Source organism: Pecten maximus, chromosome 9 (assembly GCF_902652985.1).
Source record: "Pecten maximus chromosome 9, xPecMax1.1, whole genome shotgun sequence".
NCBI lineage: Eukaryota > Metazoa > Mollusca > Bivalvia > Pectinida > Pectinidae > Pecten > Pecten maximus.
This window is the reverse complement of record NC_047023.1, coordinates 17,380,732-17,397,888: the sequence shown is the minus strand read 5'-3', so window position 1 is coordinate 17,397,888 and position 17,157 is coordinate 17,380,732. Positions and strand designations below refer to the sequence as shown.

General features: G+C 37.7%; 1 protein-coding gene across 2 annotated transcripts in view; it reads right to left on the bottom strand.

Moving 5' to 3' along the window:
• The window catches only part of LOC117334513 (anoctamin-7-like), a 54,003-nt gene that overhangs the window by 15,257 nt on the left and 21,589 nt on the right, over positions 1-17,157 (bottom strand). For both annotated transcript variants that reach the window (XM_033894190.1, XM_033894191.1), the window contains exons 2-12: positions 14,272-14,415; positions 8,008-8,101; positions 7,369-7,499; positions 7,038-7,145; positions 6,320-6,456; positions 5,714-5,882; positions 3,404-3,569; positions 2,822-2,912; positions 2,320-2,486; positions 1,160-1,380; positions 602-797 (exon numbers count right to left, since the gene is read on the bottom strand). In XM_033894190.1, coding sequence (XP_033750081.1) covers positions 602-797; positions 1,160-1,380; positions 2,320-2,486; positions 2,822-2,912; positions 3,404-3,569; positions 5,714-5,882; positions 6,320-6,456; positions 7,038-7,145; positions 7,369-7,499; positions 8,008-8,101; positions 14,272-14,364 — 1,573 coding nt within the window. In that variant the 5' untranslated portion in view covers positions 14,365-14,415. The remainder of the gene's footprint in view (positions 1-601; positions 798-1,159; positions 1,381-2,319; positions 2,487-2,821; positions 2,913-3,403; positions 3,570-5,713; positions 5,883-6,319; positions 6,457-7,037; positions 7,146-7,368; positions 7,500-8,007; positions 8,102-14,271; positions 14,416-17,157) is intronic.

Genomic DNA, 17,157 nt, shown 5'->3' with positions numbered 1-17,157 from the left:
GATGCAATATAGCTAGCTAATCTCAGGAACTGCTGAGGTTTCTGGGTGTCAAGTGGCAGCGAGGGCAATTGCGGTATGTCTTACAGACATTTTCTGGTTTTCTATATTTCTTAGGTTATACAGCTGCCACTTGACATCCCAAAACACAGTTTGGTGAGGAGATTAGCTAGTTCAATTGCATCAGGATGGGACAAGAATGCCCTTCCATTTCATGGAGGGGGCATAATTACTAAAACTTAAGAAATGCAAAACATCTCCAAATTTTGTGTACGTTTGCTTTTTATCGATCTACCCAGCAGAACAAATTTGAGCTCAATCAATACACAAAGATTGTAATAGAATTTTGCTTCATGGATTTAGTAAGTTTGCGAACTTTTATCATTGAGCAAGTTAATTCACAAGGTAACATTCCTCCCCCGGCCCCCTCCCCCCTTTTTTTGCACTCAGATGGTTCCGTCTCTAAAATTTTACAAATCTTCAATTTTTAAACAGTGTGAAAAAAAACCCCAAAATAAGCTCTCCTCGAACTTTAAAACTCGATCATTTTTGAACTAGGTTAGGGCTTTAATTGCTACTAAATAATGTATATGTTTAAACCTACCCCACTGAGTGAGTTTGAGGGCCAGTTTTTCATACACTTTGCCGAGCGCCATGATAAGGATAAGATTGACCACAGCAGATGTGGAGCTGGCAATAAGAGCAGCTTTTGGGCGTAGGGTTTGACTCTGGAATAGCGGGATGCTGATCAGCACTCGGTACATTATCACAGCCACGATGAAGATCAACACCAGCGCCATCTGTAAAAATAGAAGAAACCAACCTTATCAAATTTGTTTTTCTGTAATTTTTAATTTATTCTTCCAATTCTTTTTTTTTTTATTCTGACAATTAAAGTTGAACTAAACTAACTAAAACCAAGATAATTATATAATTGATAAGACTTTGTTTGTTTGTTTCTTGGGTTTAATGCCCGGAGAACAGCCAAGGTCATTTTGAGACAGGGTCTCCATGTAGTAGTAGGTGACTACCTAACAGAACAAACGAGGGACCCCTCGCATACCATCCAGAGATATTAGGGTAAACGACCTTACCCAAGGACACAACCACGACAGTACAGAGGTCTGATGTTATGATTAAGAAAATCTCTCAAATTACTAACCATGATTACTATGGCAGCTATACCCGACAAGATACGAGGGATACGGTCACGCTGGGGGAAATGAGGCTCCCGTACTCCAGTGATAGGATTTTTCTCATATTTTGTAGCTTTGGCTGTATACTCCGGACGAGGACGTTCCTCTTCTTCCTCGAAATCCATTACATCCCAGTGGTGTGCCAGTGAAGCGTTCTTCCTCTTCCAGTACTCCAGGAATGTTACCGCTGAAATAAAACACAAAACGTCAGTCAAAATAACCAAAGTTCATCTTAAGTAATCATTCACGTACATGACAGTGGTCACTTTTGTTTGGAATTTGAAATTAAAGGGCTAGTCAAGTGCTCTACCATTATAATGACAAGCAAATTCTTGGAATTCATATTCCCCTGTTTTTCTGACATATTACACCATAGCATTTAAACACAAAGAATTCTCTTCTCATCGGCCATTACTAAATCCTATCAAAAACTCTAACCTACGCCTTAAGACATTTAACCTTGTTACCAAGTTTGAAGAAAATCTGTTTACAATTGTTCCAGTTATTTCATGAAAACGGCAGAAAACAACCAAGTGGCCATAACTCCGTCACATAACGTCTGGCAAAAGTGGCAACAGAACTTGGCGGAGCCCTTAAGGCATTTAACCCTGTTTCGGTGAAAGCGGGGGATAAAAATGATTTATATGTGACTATGATCAATACATAAATCTTTTTAATGCAAGTACCTGTAGATGCAGCATTAAATAATCTGACCTCTGAACCCTAGTTGCGACTTTCACCTATAGATACAGCTATTAAAGTTGTATGAAAGGAAGTGTGATGTATCCACCTAAGATTTTTTGTTTAACTAATAAAATCAATATTCATCTGTAAAAAACTTTTTGTTAGATAATAATAAAGACAAACATACAGATGTATTATGCAATTCTATGGGCATTCCAAAGTCACACATTTCTAAGTTTTCACAGATTTTTCATGGTCAATTTTGCAGAAGGGAATGAAGATACATAAATGTAATTGATTAATTGAGCCCTGATGTATCAAAGAGATTTCCAATTTCAGTCAATATTGCTACAGGTATGGCATTATTTTTATGGATGCCTTTGTATGGTTGGTTGAATGTGTGGAATTTCATAGTCAACAACAGCCAATGTGAAATGCTTACCCCAGAATGACACAAAGACAGCATATAGGACAGTGGCAGGGTGATCAAATAGATAAGCAATTTTAGTGTAGATACAGACGTCCGACAGAAACCAGTAGGCACAGCCAATATCTTCATCACATAGCGGACACATCTTATACTTTTCACCACTCTCGCAAACCTCATTACTACAAAAACACAAAAAATATACATTAAAGATGGTTAAAAAATCATTAACCATTGGTTTTTGCACAGATCTTTTATTGTCTTTTGTAATCACCACAAAGACTGTTAAAATGTACTTCAAATTAAATTGGATATTTAGCTATATAAAATTAAATATCTCCATAATGACCCAGCTTTATTTGCCACTTTGCATTCAATAACTATAATGAACAAATAATGTAATTTGGCCAAACTCAAAAATTGTTTGCCATTTACTGACTCCGAACTTTTTAGTTTCGGATGCCTACCATTTATTTTATATTTTTATCATTTTGTAGAGCTATAGATGATGACTTACGCTGGAGTATTACCAGACCAGGTGATGATACCATACAGGAAAACAATAACCCCTACCACGGCGGCAGGCAGTAGCCAGGCTGTATAGAACCCTGCAAAGTAAAGTTGTCTCATTTCATAAATGAAGATTCTTTAACTGTTTTTTTCATGAATTAAGCAAATTTCTGAAAACATAACATTTCTGTGTATTTCTGTCTCAAAGTTAACATACTTTATGTTTCTTAATTTTGTGTACAAGTATAACATGTACTCTAAACATACGTATTTAAGTGGTAATCATATTTTAGTGATTTTTGTGCTCTTAGCATTGCACTAAGTTATGACTGCACTAATTAGTTTCTATAGCAATAAATACTGGTACACCAATTCCTCATTAAGCTAACCTGATTAAATTTGCAAATACTGTATGTTAAAATTTGAGCATTCCAACATTATGTAAGTATGTTTAACACTCCCTCCAAAGATATACGAATTACATCAATTTCTCTTAAGAAATACAAAAAATTTCACTATATTTATAATTCAGTTTACCAATTTGAAAAAGTTTCATCAGTAGCCAGAATGAGTTGTGAATATGCCTTACCTAGCCAAGCGAAGTAAATGCCGATCTTCTCTCCAAAGTACTCGCGGATGTGGTCTAGAGGCTGGTACTTGTACCACACACCCCAGCGGGCCCAGTAATGATACAACACCTGTCGTGCACTCAGAGATTCAGTTGAAACAAAGTGTTTGGGTACTTCAAACGGTCCCTGAAATGAAAGAAATGGTCAAACTGTTCTTACCAATATGAGACCATTGTTGTAGTACTGGTTTAAGGTTGCCTGACAACAAGAGGCCCTAGGGCCTACATTTCTAACATGGATATTCAGTGCTTATGGCAAAACATTAACATTTTTATTAAAACAATTTTCCATTTTGAAATCTGCTTCACTGTATCATGTAGGGGTTAACACATCCTTTATTCATTATTTGGTTTCTGGCTCCAAAGATGATTCAAAGCAAAACAACAAATATCTACAACACCCCCACCCCCATCCCCTCTACCACCAAAGGAGATAGACTTTCAACTTATACAATATTCAGTCCATCACACCCAAGGATGAAAAGATCAAAATCCCTCTAACAAAAGAAGGAATTCTTTGACCCTACTCTCTACCCATAGAAAGGATTGATCCTCTGTTTATACAACATTGAATCCTTTTTGTCTAAAGATACTCGAGACTAAATTGGATCAATATGTTCTCAGCAGTTCTGGACAAGCAGCAATTAAAACAAGAGGCCCAGAGGGCCTGTATCGCTCACCTGGTTTCATGAGATATGAAACAAGAATGATGCTTAAGTATATTTGTCGCTGGTATTGCTATGTCAACATATATCATAAGCATTTTATATGGGTATAAGTACATTGGTTTTATTTTAATACTTAAAATGCCACAAAGTGCATTAATCCATGAAATGAAATTGACTTTTGGCGCGACCCCATAGGGATGCTACCACACAAATGTGAGTGATATCCATTGTTTAGTTTCAGAGAAGAACTTGTTTAGACCAATTGACCCCTTTTGACCCTGCCCCCTGGGGGGTCAGCTCCTTCCTTTATACAATTTTGAATCCCTACCCCAATAGGATGTTACCAGTCAAACCATTGCTAAGTTTCAGAGAATAAGTTGTTTAAATCAATTTAGCCAAATTGACCCCTTTTGGCCCCACCCCTCAGCCCCCTGGCGGCCCAGGTCAACCCCAACATTTACAATTTTGAATCCCCACCCTATAACCATGCTACCATACAAATGTGAGTAATATCCATTTCTTAGTTTCAGAGAAGAAGTTGTTTAAACAAATTGACCAATTTTGGCCCCGCCCCTCAGGCCCCTGGGGGTCAGCCCCACCATTTGTACAATTTTGAATCCCCACCCCATACGGATGCTACCAGGCAAATATGAGCAATATCCATTGCTTAGTTTCAGAGAAGAAGTCGTTTATATCAATTCTGCAAAACTGACCCCTTTTGGCCCCGCTCCTCAGACCCCAGGGGGGTCGGCCCCATCATTTGTACAATTTCAAATTCCTACCCAAAGGTGATGCTACCAGTAAAATATGAGATATCCATTGCTTGGTTACAGAGAAGAAGTCAATTATATGAATATAGCCCGATTGACCACATTTGGCCCCGCCCCTCAGGCCCCTGGGGGGTCAGCCCCATCATTTGTACAATTTTGAATCCCCACCCCATAGTGATGCTACCAGGCAAATATGAGCAATAGCCATTGCTTAGTTTCAGAGAAGAAGTCGTTTATATCAATATAGCCGGATTGACCACATTCGGCCACGCCCCTCAGGCCCCTGGGGGGTCAGCCCCATCATTTGTACAATTTTGAATCCCCACCCCATAGTGATGCTACCAGGCAAATATGAGCGATAGCCATTGCTTGGTTTCAGAGAAGAAGTCGTTTATATCAAAAGCGCCAAATTGACCCCTTTTGGCCCCGCCCCATGGCCAGAGGCCCCCAGGGAGTCAACCCTATCATTTGTACAATTTTGAGTCCCCTACCCATAGGGATGATTCTGACCAAATTTGTTCAAATTCTGATCAGCGGTTATGAAGAAGAAGTCAAATAAGTCAATTGTTGACGGACGGACGGACGACGGACGGACGACAGACGCCACGGTATGGCATAAGCTCACCTTGGTCCTTTGGACCAGGTGAGCTAAAAATGACAAATGACTAATGTTGGTCCTTTTGACCAGGCAAGTTAAAAATCTGTTGGGGAAATTAGATTAGTTCATGTAAATGCTTTGCATTTGACTATCAAAATAGCAATAACTATAATAAAGAACTCCATTAATGAAAATATATCGCATTATTTTTCCGAGTGTGATTTTGTATACTGACATCATGGAGAGGGTAGGCTGCCTTGAACACATCTTCTTCCAAAAGTCGGTCTATTCCAATTTCTGCCCGCTTCCGCTTGCCGTATGCTGTTCGACCCAGGACCTCATTGACTACTCGGGTCCTCTGAGTGTTTGAAAAGTATGTGTCCTGGTTATCACTCCCCAAAAACCTGTAAAACATATGACAGACTGAATCCCCCATACTGCTTTACACAGGGTGGTGTAAGTACACAAACTGTTCACATTATTGATTATTGGATTGAATTTACTACATTGTAGATGGCAAATTCTGATAGAGCTAGATAAATCTTGATCTTACAGGATGTGGGTAAATCTTAATTAACAGGCCAAATAGGCTCACATTTACCTGTTATAAATCTTACTTCTGTTAACGTCAAAGATGGTTCATCAACTGAATTAAATTAGATACTTATGCAAAGTTATCATCATGACCTTGACTCTTGGTTTTTCAGTTAGTGGTCAAATATTAATAAGACCTTTGGCCTTGCAATTATTCAAAAGATTATATCTAAATGGAAATAATTATGCTTGGACGAACAGCAGACATCATATTGTGTTAAAACTCACTTGCAGCAGGACAACTCACCTGTCAAGCTTAGACTTTTTGAACACACAGGTGTAGTAATCAAGAGGAGCATTTGGTACATGTGCACTCATCATGTTTGGAATCTTCAGTGTGGTGAGCACCTTATCTGACCAGTTATCTGACGGGTTGGGGTGGGCCTGTAACATAGAATCTTATATCAAACCTGTACATAGGAACCAGTTATCTGATGGGTTAGGGTGGGCCTGTAACATAGAATCTTATATCAAACCTGTACATAGGAACCAGTTATCTGATGGGTTAGGGTGGGCCTGTAACATAGAATGTTATATCAAACCTGTACATAGGAACCAGTTATCTGATGGGTTAGGGTAGGCCTGTAACATAGAATCTTATATCAAACCTGTACATAGGAACCAGTTATCTGATGGGTTAGGGTAGGCCTGTAACATAGAATCTTATATCAAACCTGTACATAGGAACCAGTTATCTGATGGGTTAGGGTGGGTCTGTTATTCAGAATTTCATCATATCACACCTGTGTTCAAAGGAACCAGTTGGTTATTACTACAGGAAATAGCTAATTCTTTAACACATGCCACTATAAACGTTTCCTCTGTCAGAAAAGGTACTTTATTACGCCAAAAGCTGTTTTTTCTCTTTCAGAAGAGGTACTTTTTTATGCAAAAAGCTGGTTTTTCTCAATATCTAAATCAAGCCATTTTTTCAAGGTTACCATTGGCAGCCCAATCATTGATACCTGTAAGGGGGCCCTCATACACAGATCTTCTGCATAGAAACAGCAGACATCCCATGGAGCATGCAGCTTGATAAAGGTGGTTATCTTTTTTGCACTCTGTACACGCTCCTGTAATACATAAGGTGAACCATGAGCAAAAAGTCAGTATATTACCTTTGTTTTTTATGCCAATATCTTTTTTAATTTAAAATAACATTCTAATCATTTGTTCTGCTTTGTTTTAAATGACATGAAAATTGTAACATTACATTATTATGTAAAAAAATTATGAACATAAGTAAAACTCTATCAAACTGTAATAACAGTGCTTTCTATAAATAAAATTTCCTACCTCCTCGGTTTCGAGTCCTGTTTTGCGGATGTTTTTGATAAACTTGCTGCGCCATTTCTCCACTTTTTCGATCTCAACACTGTTGCTCTTCACCTTCTTCTCCACTTCCTCCTCATACACCAGTATAAAGTCTGTAACATAACACCTTAACTAATGGACGGATGTTCCTTATGCAGGGTTTTCAATAAGAAAATTTGTAAAAGGCTACAAATGAATAGTAACAGGTCATATGCCTACGATAATATGTTTTTAGACATTTTTTAAAAAGTGAATTAAGTCATTTGAACCGGCCAAAACACCATTCTAACCGGTCAATTTGGCCGGCGACCGGTTCTAAATGAAAACACTGTTATGTATGTCCATAAGGAAAGGCTGATTTTACAGTTCTAAAAAATCTATAACTCCATTAATTTTTAATGGCATAAAAGTTAATTGTGCATTAATTTGTTTTATTATACAAGGTGAAATTTAAACAACTACTTTCTAAACAAAATCCATTATTAATATAAACAGAGAAAAACTAATTTCAATGGAGTTGGAAAATTTCAAGTTTAATACAATGGAAAACTTAGATACAAAAAGCATGTTACCCTAGTCTACAGTAAAAAGACTATCAAGATACGTGGCTACATCACTGACCTATCCGTCTTAAGCCGTCCTTGAAGAAGCAGCCACGGTCATCCCCCGGGGAATATGGACGAGTTCCAATTTCGATCCCACCATCATCTGAACTCTTTTGAGATAAAAGTATGATAATCAATATCCAGTTAATACCAAGCCTTATCAAATAATAGACCATTTTCTTATTCACTGAAAGCTTACAAGTATGGCTCAGAGCTGTGATAGCTCATCAGTTAGTAACCTATTGGACTAGTAATGTTGAACATCTGACATGTGTGGTTAAACTTTCTTTTCCTCATAATTATATAATAAAACCATATGGCATTACTATACACAGGCATGCATCATATATAGCGTCCTTTTGGGGAAGAGATATACACAGGCATGCATCATATATAGTGTCCTTTTGGGGAAGAGATATACACAGGCATGCATCATATATAGCGTCCTTTTGGGGAAGAGATATACCGTGACACCATTTAGTATATCTTATGACAGAATACTGACTTCCCATTGGCTACTCAGATGGGTACTATGAGGGGATTGTGCTCACTCCTCCATGAACTATCAAATTTGATTCGATTTTAACTGTTAATCTATTGTGACATCACTGATACTGTTACCTTCTATTGAGGTTACTATGGTCTGATAGTGTCGTCCAACTCAGGTAACTAATTAATATAAGCTATTCCTTGACAACACTAACAGACAATATTGCCCTCAAGATAATCATAATACAATAATACGCAAATGGGTTAATCCCTCCACAGGCATGGACAGTTTTGTCTCCAGCTCAGGTAACCATTGCTACTATCCCTTGACAACACTAACAGACCACATATTGCCCTCAAGATAATCATAATACAATAATACGTAAATGGGTTAATCCCTCCATAGGCATGGACAGTTTTGTCTCCAGCTGGGGTAACTATGCTACTATCCCTTGACAACACTAACAGACCACATATTGCCCTCAAGATCATTTTAAGACAATAATTTGTAAATGGGTTGATCCCTCCATAGGCATGGACAGTTTTGTCTCCAGCTCAGGTAACTATGCTATCCCTTGACAACACTATCAGACCATAGCCATAGCGCCCTCAAGATCATCATAATACAATAATATATAAATGAGTTTATCCCTCCATAGGTATGGACAGTTTGTGTTTATCAGGGAGCTGAGATCAAGAAACATCCTGTGCTGTTATGGTGGTGTCTTTTATATCTTGCTTCATTTGTTCCGGAAATTTAGCAATGACATGTCTAATGATATCAAGGTTGCACCTAATTAGTACTAGTTAAAGATGACCCTGATGTTCACAGGTGATAACCCAGCAAACATGCAAACAAAAATCTTTGTTGTATTCAGTAAGTTTCATATCTACTCTACATGTGGATCATGAAATGATATATATAGTGACCTCGTATTAGGGAACAAAAAGATGTCTACAAATTCAAAGGGAGTACTAAATGGTGGTGACATATATATAGATCTTCTTTTGTTTTGTTGGCTGGGTTTATCACCCCGTGAACAGACATGGTCATTTTGAGGCTGGGTCTTCTTGTAGTATGAACATACAGGAGGCATGCTGCATGCCATTCAAAGCAATTATCATAAAGTGTCTTGTCCTGGAAGGACACAACCACGACAGCACAGACCTGTCTGTTTCTCATGCTTCCCAACTACATAAACATATGTAAAAAAAAATTTTAAATGTTATATTTCCCATCCAGATTCCACATGGCAACTACAGTAAATGGTTTTATCAAGCGCACCCATTTGTGCTTTGTAAACCCACAGTGCACTTATTAGGTCGAATACAGAAACATCAATACTTTTAATAATGACATAATTATGCATCTTTGAATTAATAAAAGCTACCTGGACTATCGATTAATAAACATAGTTGGCTGTAACATGACGTTTTTTTCATCTTACTCATTGTATGATATTGAATTACTTAACAGCAAAATTCAAATCCATGTTCAATAGCTAGGCCTCAATATGAATGTGTTGAATGATAAAGGCTTGTTGTACCTTTATCAGTAATTATAATATGCTTCTATTTTAAGTTTCTTTCCATCTAATTGGAAGATTTACACAGTCATATAGCATATTGTTTTCTAGATTACTGTATTTATATAGCACAATGTGACTTTTAAAATGTTGACTGTAATTGGCTTTAAAACATTATGAAAACTCATTCTAGGCACATTACAATGTATAAAACAAAGAATCAATCAAATTTTGTGCAGGATTTTACTCACTGGTTATAATAATACCCTTATTGTCAAACAATGTGTTATATATTACACACTGTGTCTATAGACCTAACCACTGAATATGTACACCTGGTTATGTAGTTATACTTTAAAGAATGCAGTGATTTAAAGTTCTATGAATACATTCTGGATCGAAATTATGAACAAGATATCCCAGAGGGTTCTTGGTGCCCACCATTGAATGATCTTTATAGGTTCCATGTCAGATTGATCTTCTCTCTATTTTCCCTTCCTTTTACTAATCTGTGTAAATTGAGAAACATCCCTCCAGTACTTTTCAAACAAGAGGCCCAGAGGGCCTGTATCGCTCACCTGGTTTCATGATATATGAAACAAGAACTATGCGTAAGTATATTTGCCACTGGTATTGCTATGTCAGTATATCATAGGCATTTCATATGGTTACATGAACATTGTTTTTATTGTAATTCTAAAAATGTCAATTTAGCCAAATTGATCCCTTTTGGCCCCCCGGGGGTCAGCCCCACCAATTGTACAATTTTGAATCTCTACCTCAAGGGGATGCTACCAGGCGAATATGAGCGATATATATTAATCCATTGCTTAGTTTCAGAGAAGAAGTTGTTTATATCAATTTAGGCAAATTGACCCCTTCTGGCCCGCCCCTCAGCCCTCAGGGGGGTCAGCCCTATCATTTGTACAATTTTGAATCCCTACCCCAAGGGGATATTACCAGTCAAATATGTGAGATATCCATTGCTTAGTTTCAGAGGAGAAGTTGTTTATATCAATTTAGCCAAATTGACCCTGTTTGGCCCCGCCCCTCAGCGCCCCGGGGTGTCAGCCCCACCACTTATACAATTTTGAGTTCCCACTCAATGGTGATGCTACCAGGCAAATATGAGCGATATCCATTGCTCAGTTTCAGAGAAGAAGTCGTTTATATCAATAGAGCCCAATTGACCACATTTGGCCCCACCCCTCAGGCCCCTGGGGGGTCAGCCCCATCATTTGTACAATTTTGAATCCCCACCACATAGTGATGCTACCAGGCAAATATGAGCCATATCCAATGCTCGGTTTCAGAGAAGAAGTCGTTTATATCAATATAGCCCGATTGACCTCATTTGGCCCCGCCCCAGAGGCCCCCAGGGGGTCAGCCCCATCATTTGTACAATTTTGAATCCCCACCCCATAGTGATGCTACCAAGCAAATATGAGCGATATCCATTGCTCGGTTTCAGAGAAGAAGTCGTTTATATCAAAATAGCTAAATTGACCCCTTTTGGCCCCGCCCCAGAGGCCCCCAGGGGATCAGCCCCATCATTTGTACAATTTTGAGTCCCCTACCCATAGGGATGCTTCTGACCAAATTTGGTGAAATTCCAATCAGCGGTTATGAAGAAGAAGTCAAATAATTCAATTGTTGACGGACGGACGGACGGACGACAGACGGACGACGGACGGACGGACGACGGACGACGGACGCCACGGTATGGCATAAGCTCACCTTGGTCCTTCGGACCAGGTGAGCTAACAAGGGGAACCTATATATGAAATTTGAGATTTAGCAATAATGACTGTCTGTCGGCCATGTTGTTTTCAGCTTGGTCCCAAAATGCAATATGAGGGACCAAGGGGAACCTACATATGAATTTGAGAAAGATCCCTTCAGTACCTTCCGTAAAATAGCGATAACAAACTTCAATTGTCAAAACCCAAGATGGCTGCCTGTCAGCCATGTTGTTTTCAGATTGGTTCCAAACTGCAATATGCATAACTAGGGACCAAGGGGAACCTACATATCAAATTTTAGAAAGATCCCTTCAGTACTTTCTGAGAAATAACACTGAGTATGTGTTTGAGTATTATATCTAAACACAGTCTAATCTAAACACAGTCTGTATCTAAACACACTCTTTATGTGTATATATGCAGGGTATACAATATATTGCAGTGCACATGTTTGTCTCATGACTGCCTTAACATTGGCATTTGACAAAATCTGGTAGTAGAATTGGGAGTGGGGGGGAGGACTACTGTACATAGAGTTGATGACAGAACCACGAGTACTTGCCATTGTAATTGTGTATTAAGCAAGATAGCTGTGGTACAAAAAGGACAAAACAATTTCTATTGATTTTTTTCTCTTCTTAGGATGAGGATTTTAAATTGCTTGATGTAAGAAACTGTCTTCTGTTGTTGTTGTTACGATCTACCATATGAATTTCAATCAATTGACTCTGTCATCATCTTCAACCTTAAAACTTCAAATAATATACTCTTATATATATGATCTATCTATAACAATACCTCATATAATCTACCATGCTAAACATATATAAATACCCTCATGATCTACCATGGTAAATGTTTATAAATATCCTCATGATCTACCATGGTAAACATCTATAAATACCCTCATGATCTACCATGGTGAATGTCTATAAATACCCTCATGATCTACCATGGTAAACATCTATAAATACCCTCATGATCTACCATGGTAAATGTTTATAAATATCCTCATGATCTACCATGGTAAATGTTTATAAATACCCTCATGATCTACCATGGTAAATGTTTATAAATATCCTCATGATCTACCATGGTAAATGTTTATAAATACCCTCATGATCTACCATGGTAAATGTTTATAAATATCCTCATGATCTACCATGGTAAATGTTTATAAATATCCTCATGATCTACCATGGCAAACATCTATAAATACCCTCATGATCTACCATGGTAAATGTTTATAAATACCCTCATGATCTACCATGGTTAACATCTATAAATACCCTCAGGATCTACCATCTATAAATCCTAGACGTACATTCCTGTGGATACATTCCAAATCAACAAAGTTAATGAGAGACTTCATGTAGCAAAACATTATATATTAAATGTAAATTGCAGCATGATTTTAATCAAGGACTATAATTTAATACAGCTGTGTTCATTTTCTGCAATTTTTAATATTTGGACATCATTCCAATAAAGATCACACAGCTCTTGGGAGACCTACATAAAACAGTGGATGTTGTATATATACTGGTCAGAATTCTAGCTGGTAGTCACTATCGACCCGATATAGACTTAATTTGATTTTAAAGTGATTTTGTTCTACAGTCCAATAACATTTTCCACCTAGGTCGAATTACAGCCTATCCAGGCTAAACACAGTGTACTCATTTGACATTTACAATATACCAAGTAAAGAATTACAATTACCTTCCCCGGTAATAGAACAATTGAGATAAACTGCCAGTTATACAGTGAACACAGCCATCACTGGTAAAAGACTCTCTTGCGTGATCAGTTATTGCCTCCCATGACTAGTACACTCGGTATTGTAATGTATACCACAACTGTGAAGAGGTTTTGAGGGCCTGATAATATGCTCACTAGTGATCATGAGATGAAATCAGATCGAGGTCCTGAGGGCCTGATAATATGCTCACTAGCGAGATGAAACCAGATAGAGGTATTGAGAGCCTCATGATGATATGCTCATTATTGAGATAAAACCAGAGGTCTTGAGGGCCTGATAATATGCTCACTAATGAGATGAAACCAGATAGAGGTCTTGAGGACCTGATGATATGCTCATTATTGAGATGAAACCAGGGGTCTTGAGGACCTGATGATATGCTCATGATCACTAGTGAGCAGAAACCAGATTGAGGTCTTGAGGGCCTGATAATATGCTCACTATTGAAATGAAACCAGATTGATGTCTTGAGGGTCTGATATGCTCATTATTGAGATGAAACCAGGGGTCTTGAGGACCTGATGATATGCTCATGATCACTAGTGAGCAGAAACCAGGTTGAGGTCTTGAGAGCCTGATAATATGCTCACTAATGAGGTGAAACAAGAGGTCTTGAGGGCCTGATAATATGCTAATTAATGAGATGAAACAAAGAGGTCTAGAGGGCCTGATAATTGATGCTCACTGCAGTTACCCCTAGGTAAAGATCATAAAAGTGGTTCTCAACACACCGTAATGAATCTATATAATTAGGCACTTACTTGATCTTCATAAAGCACAGTTTTGTCATCGTTGTTGACTGACCCATAATCATCATAGGTGTATGTGCCTCCATTGAGCACATTCTTCTCCATCGTGGTATTGATGTTAGCAGATCACGGTAGAAAAGCCTCAGTGACCATGCCCTGATACGAAAAGTACATTAACATTGGCATATTGTACAATTTACAAAATATAATAGTTATTTTAACAAAGAAGGTTTTTTTTACAAAAACATCAGACAAAGATCAAAACTTACATTTAAAGATGCATTATAGATATGATATATATACAGTCGAACCTGCCTTAACTACTGCCTGTTTATACTGACCGCCTGTCTATAATGACTGATTTTAAAATTCCCTGTAAAATTTTACTCTATAACGACCCCCTATAAAAGTGTATGCATTGATTTGACTTCTGAAAATGTTAAAACTAACTGGTCTATTGAATGCCCTGTTCAATGACAAGTTATTATGGCTGTTTCATGTAAACTGGTTGGTGCGATAATTTTGGCTTGTCTAATAAAGGCAATATGTCTATAGTGACCATTTTTTCTGCCTCCCCTTAGGCGGTCTTTATAGACATGTTTGACATTACATCAAAAATGAATTAATTTATCAAGTTTCAAATAATCGTTCCCCCCTCCCCACCACCCCAACCAAGACATTGCACAAGACAATTACTAGTCTAGATATCTGGACACAGTTCTATATTTCATGGACACAAGTCATAATCAGTTTATGTACTGGTATGTTTAGAGAAATAGGGCTCCATATTTTGTATAATAGAGATCTGCAGTATATTTACAAGTAAGGCCTACTTTATGTCAGTCCCAGGTTACGGAAATTGCCTCGGAAAGCAGATTCTGCACAAGATTGTTATGGTAGGTTTAACAAAAAGAGGAATTGTTTGATGAACCAAATTACAACTGTATCTGGGGAGAATTTGGATCACTGCTCACACTTTTCCGGTTATAGACCCATGTACCACCGTTTGACCTTTCCCTAGTGGGCTGTAATGACTGGAATTACTGAATCTCTGGCACTGTTTCGGCTCTGACAAAGCAAGACGAATATTGGATTCAGCTTAATTACAGTGTAGCTAGCAGACATAGAATATTTGGATTACCAGTTGTTCAGTCCCGTGTACAGGACGTCTGAATTAGAGTGTTAAATTAACACACTGATAAAATAAAGACAGATTTCATTTTAACACAACAAAATCAGCATCTTCTAATGTTTTCTTGTCTATTTGGCAATCTAACTCTATCGACCACTGGCTTTAAGGTGACTATATAGTGTAAAAAAAATCACTAGAATAAAAAGATCTAAAACGTGAAATTTTCCAAGAACTAACACTTTCTATTTATTCCTAAAACTATACAAAAAAAATTCGTGCCTTTCTGTCATCGATCATAACTTCGGAAAAAAACATACTTTTTCTTTTCGACGGAAGTAAATGACCTTGTTAAGTTACAAACCATATTGCCGATTCAGCTCTCTTTGTAATAAATTGAGCACAGTGTTTTAAAGCAACAGTGCAAGAGAGTAATGTTTTATCCCCAAAAATATGTACAAAACCAGCAAAGTTGACGGTACAGGCTGGTGATTCGCTTTATTATGGGTATATTTAATTATTTATAGTTTGAACTCTGCGTTTCCTGAGGGCGAAATCAAAGGTAAAATTTGCTTTAATGACATATTCTGTTGCATAACATAGGCTGTTCAGTGAGTATTCAAAATAAAAATTAATAATATGAAATAATATATACCATCTTCAAGATCTTACAAACTATGGAAAATCAAAATTAATTATACAGGTGTCATGAATATTTTATACATGTGTCATGAATATTATAACTTAGTTAATTCATGAATATTAGTCAATTTTAAGATTTTAAAATAAACCTTGTTATGAGCAATCTTCAAGAAAAAAAAATGGTGCATAAATTTCATAATGCCTGAATATACACTGAGGGCCCTAGACCGTTCAATTACGTTAAAAAAACGTTCTGTTATATACAATCGTTGATTTATGACAATCTAGTGTTGATTCTTCAAATCAGTGTTCACCCCTCCCGCTACACTGTTCATTTAATATTCTAGCGATCATTCTTCAAGTGTCACCGTTCAGTAATCAGAAAGTATCTATTTTTCACGGACAGCGTTCTCGCGTGAAGGAACCGTGTATACCTCGCGGATGCTGTTCTGTTTGCAGGTCTACCGCTGAATTTTGAATTCGAGTGTTCAGTCTTACGAAATCATTCAGTTCTCGCGACCCACCGTTCAGTTTTGGGCATACTGTTCAGTTTTGGCAACACCATAGAGTTTTCATGACCCACCATTCAGTTTTTAAGTCACTGAGCAATTTATAGTTTTGTTAGCCTCGGGCTAATCTATCGACCAGCAACGCCAGCACAGCCAGCCATACGCATTGCCTCCTACTTTACCTGGACAGCAGTCATGCGTGACGACCTATCTCAGATCAGCGGCCAGGGGAAAGGGGTCATCTCGGCATGCGAACCTTTCAGTGACACCTACCTTACCACAGGTAACAAATTATAACTGGATTATGATTAAATTGCTCAAAATCATTGTTGTATACTCTTCACTATACTAATCAAACGACTAAACCTATGCTGTCATATATACATCATATTGATTGCACATTGGCAATGTAAAGTGGTAATAAAAATGAGTCGTTTTTTTCATATTGGTCTTATCAATGCAAACAACAATGCACCCGTGATTGAAATAGAATGCATGGAATTCTATGCGTAACAATTGTTCCGTCTCGCAGTATTCGCGCATGAAATGACTAATACCCGGTAATGAAATAACAATGAAACAGATCACAATGCATCGCAATACTACATACCGTAATAC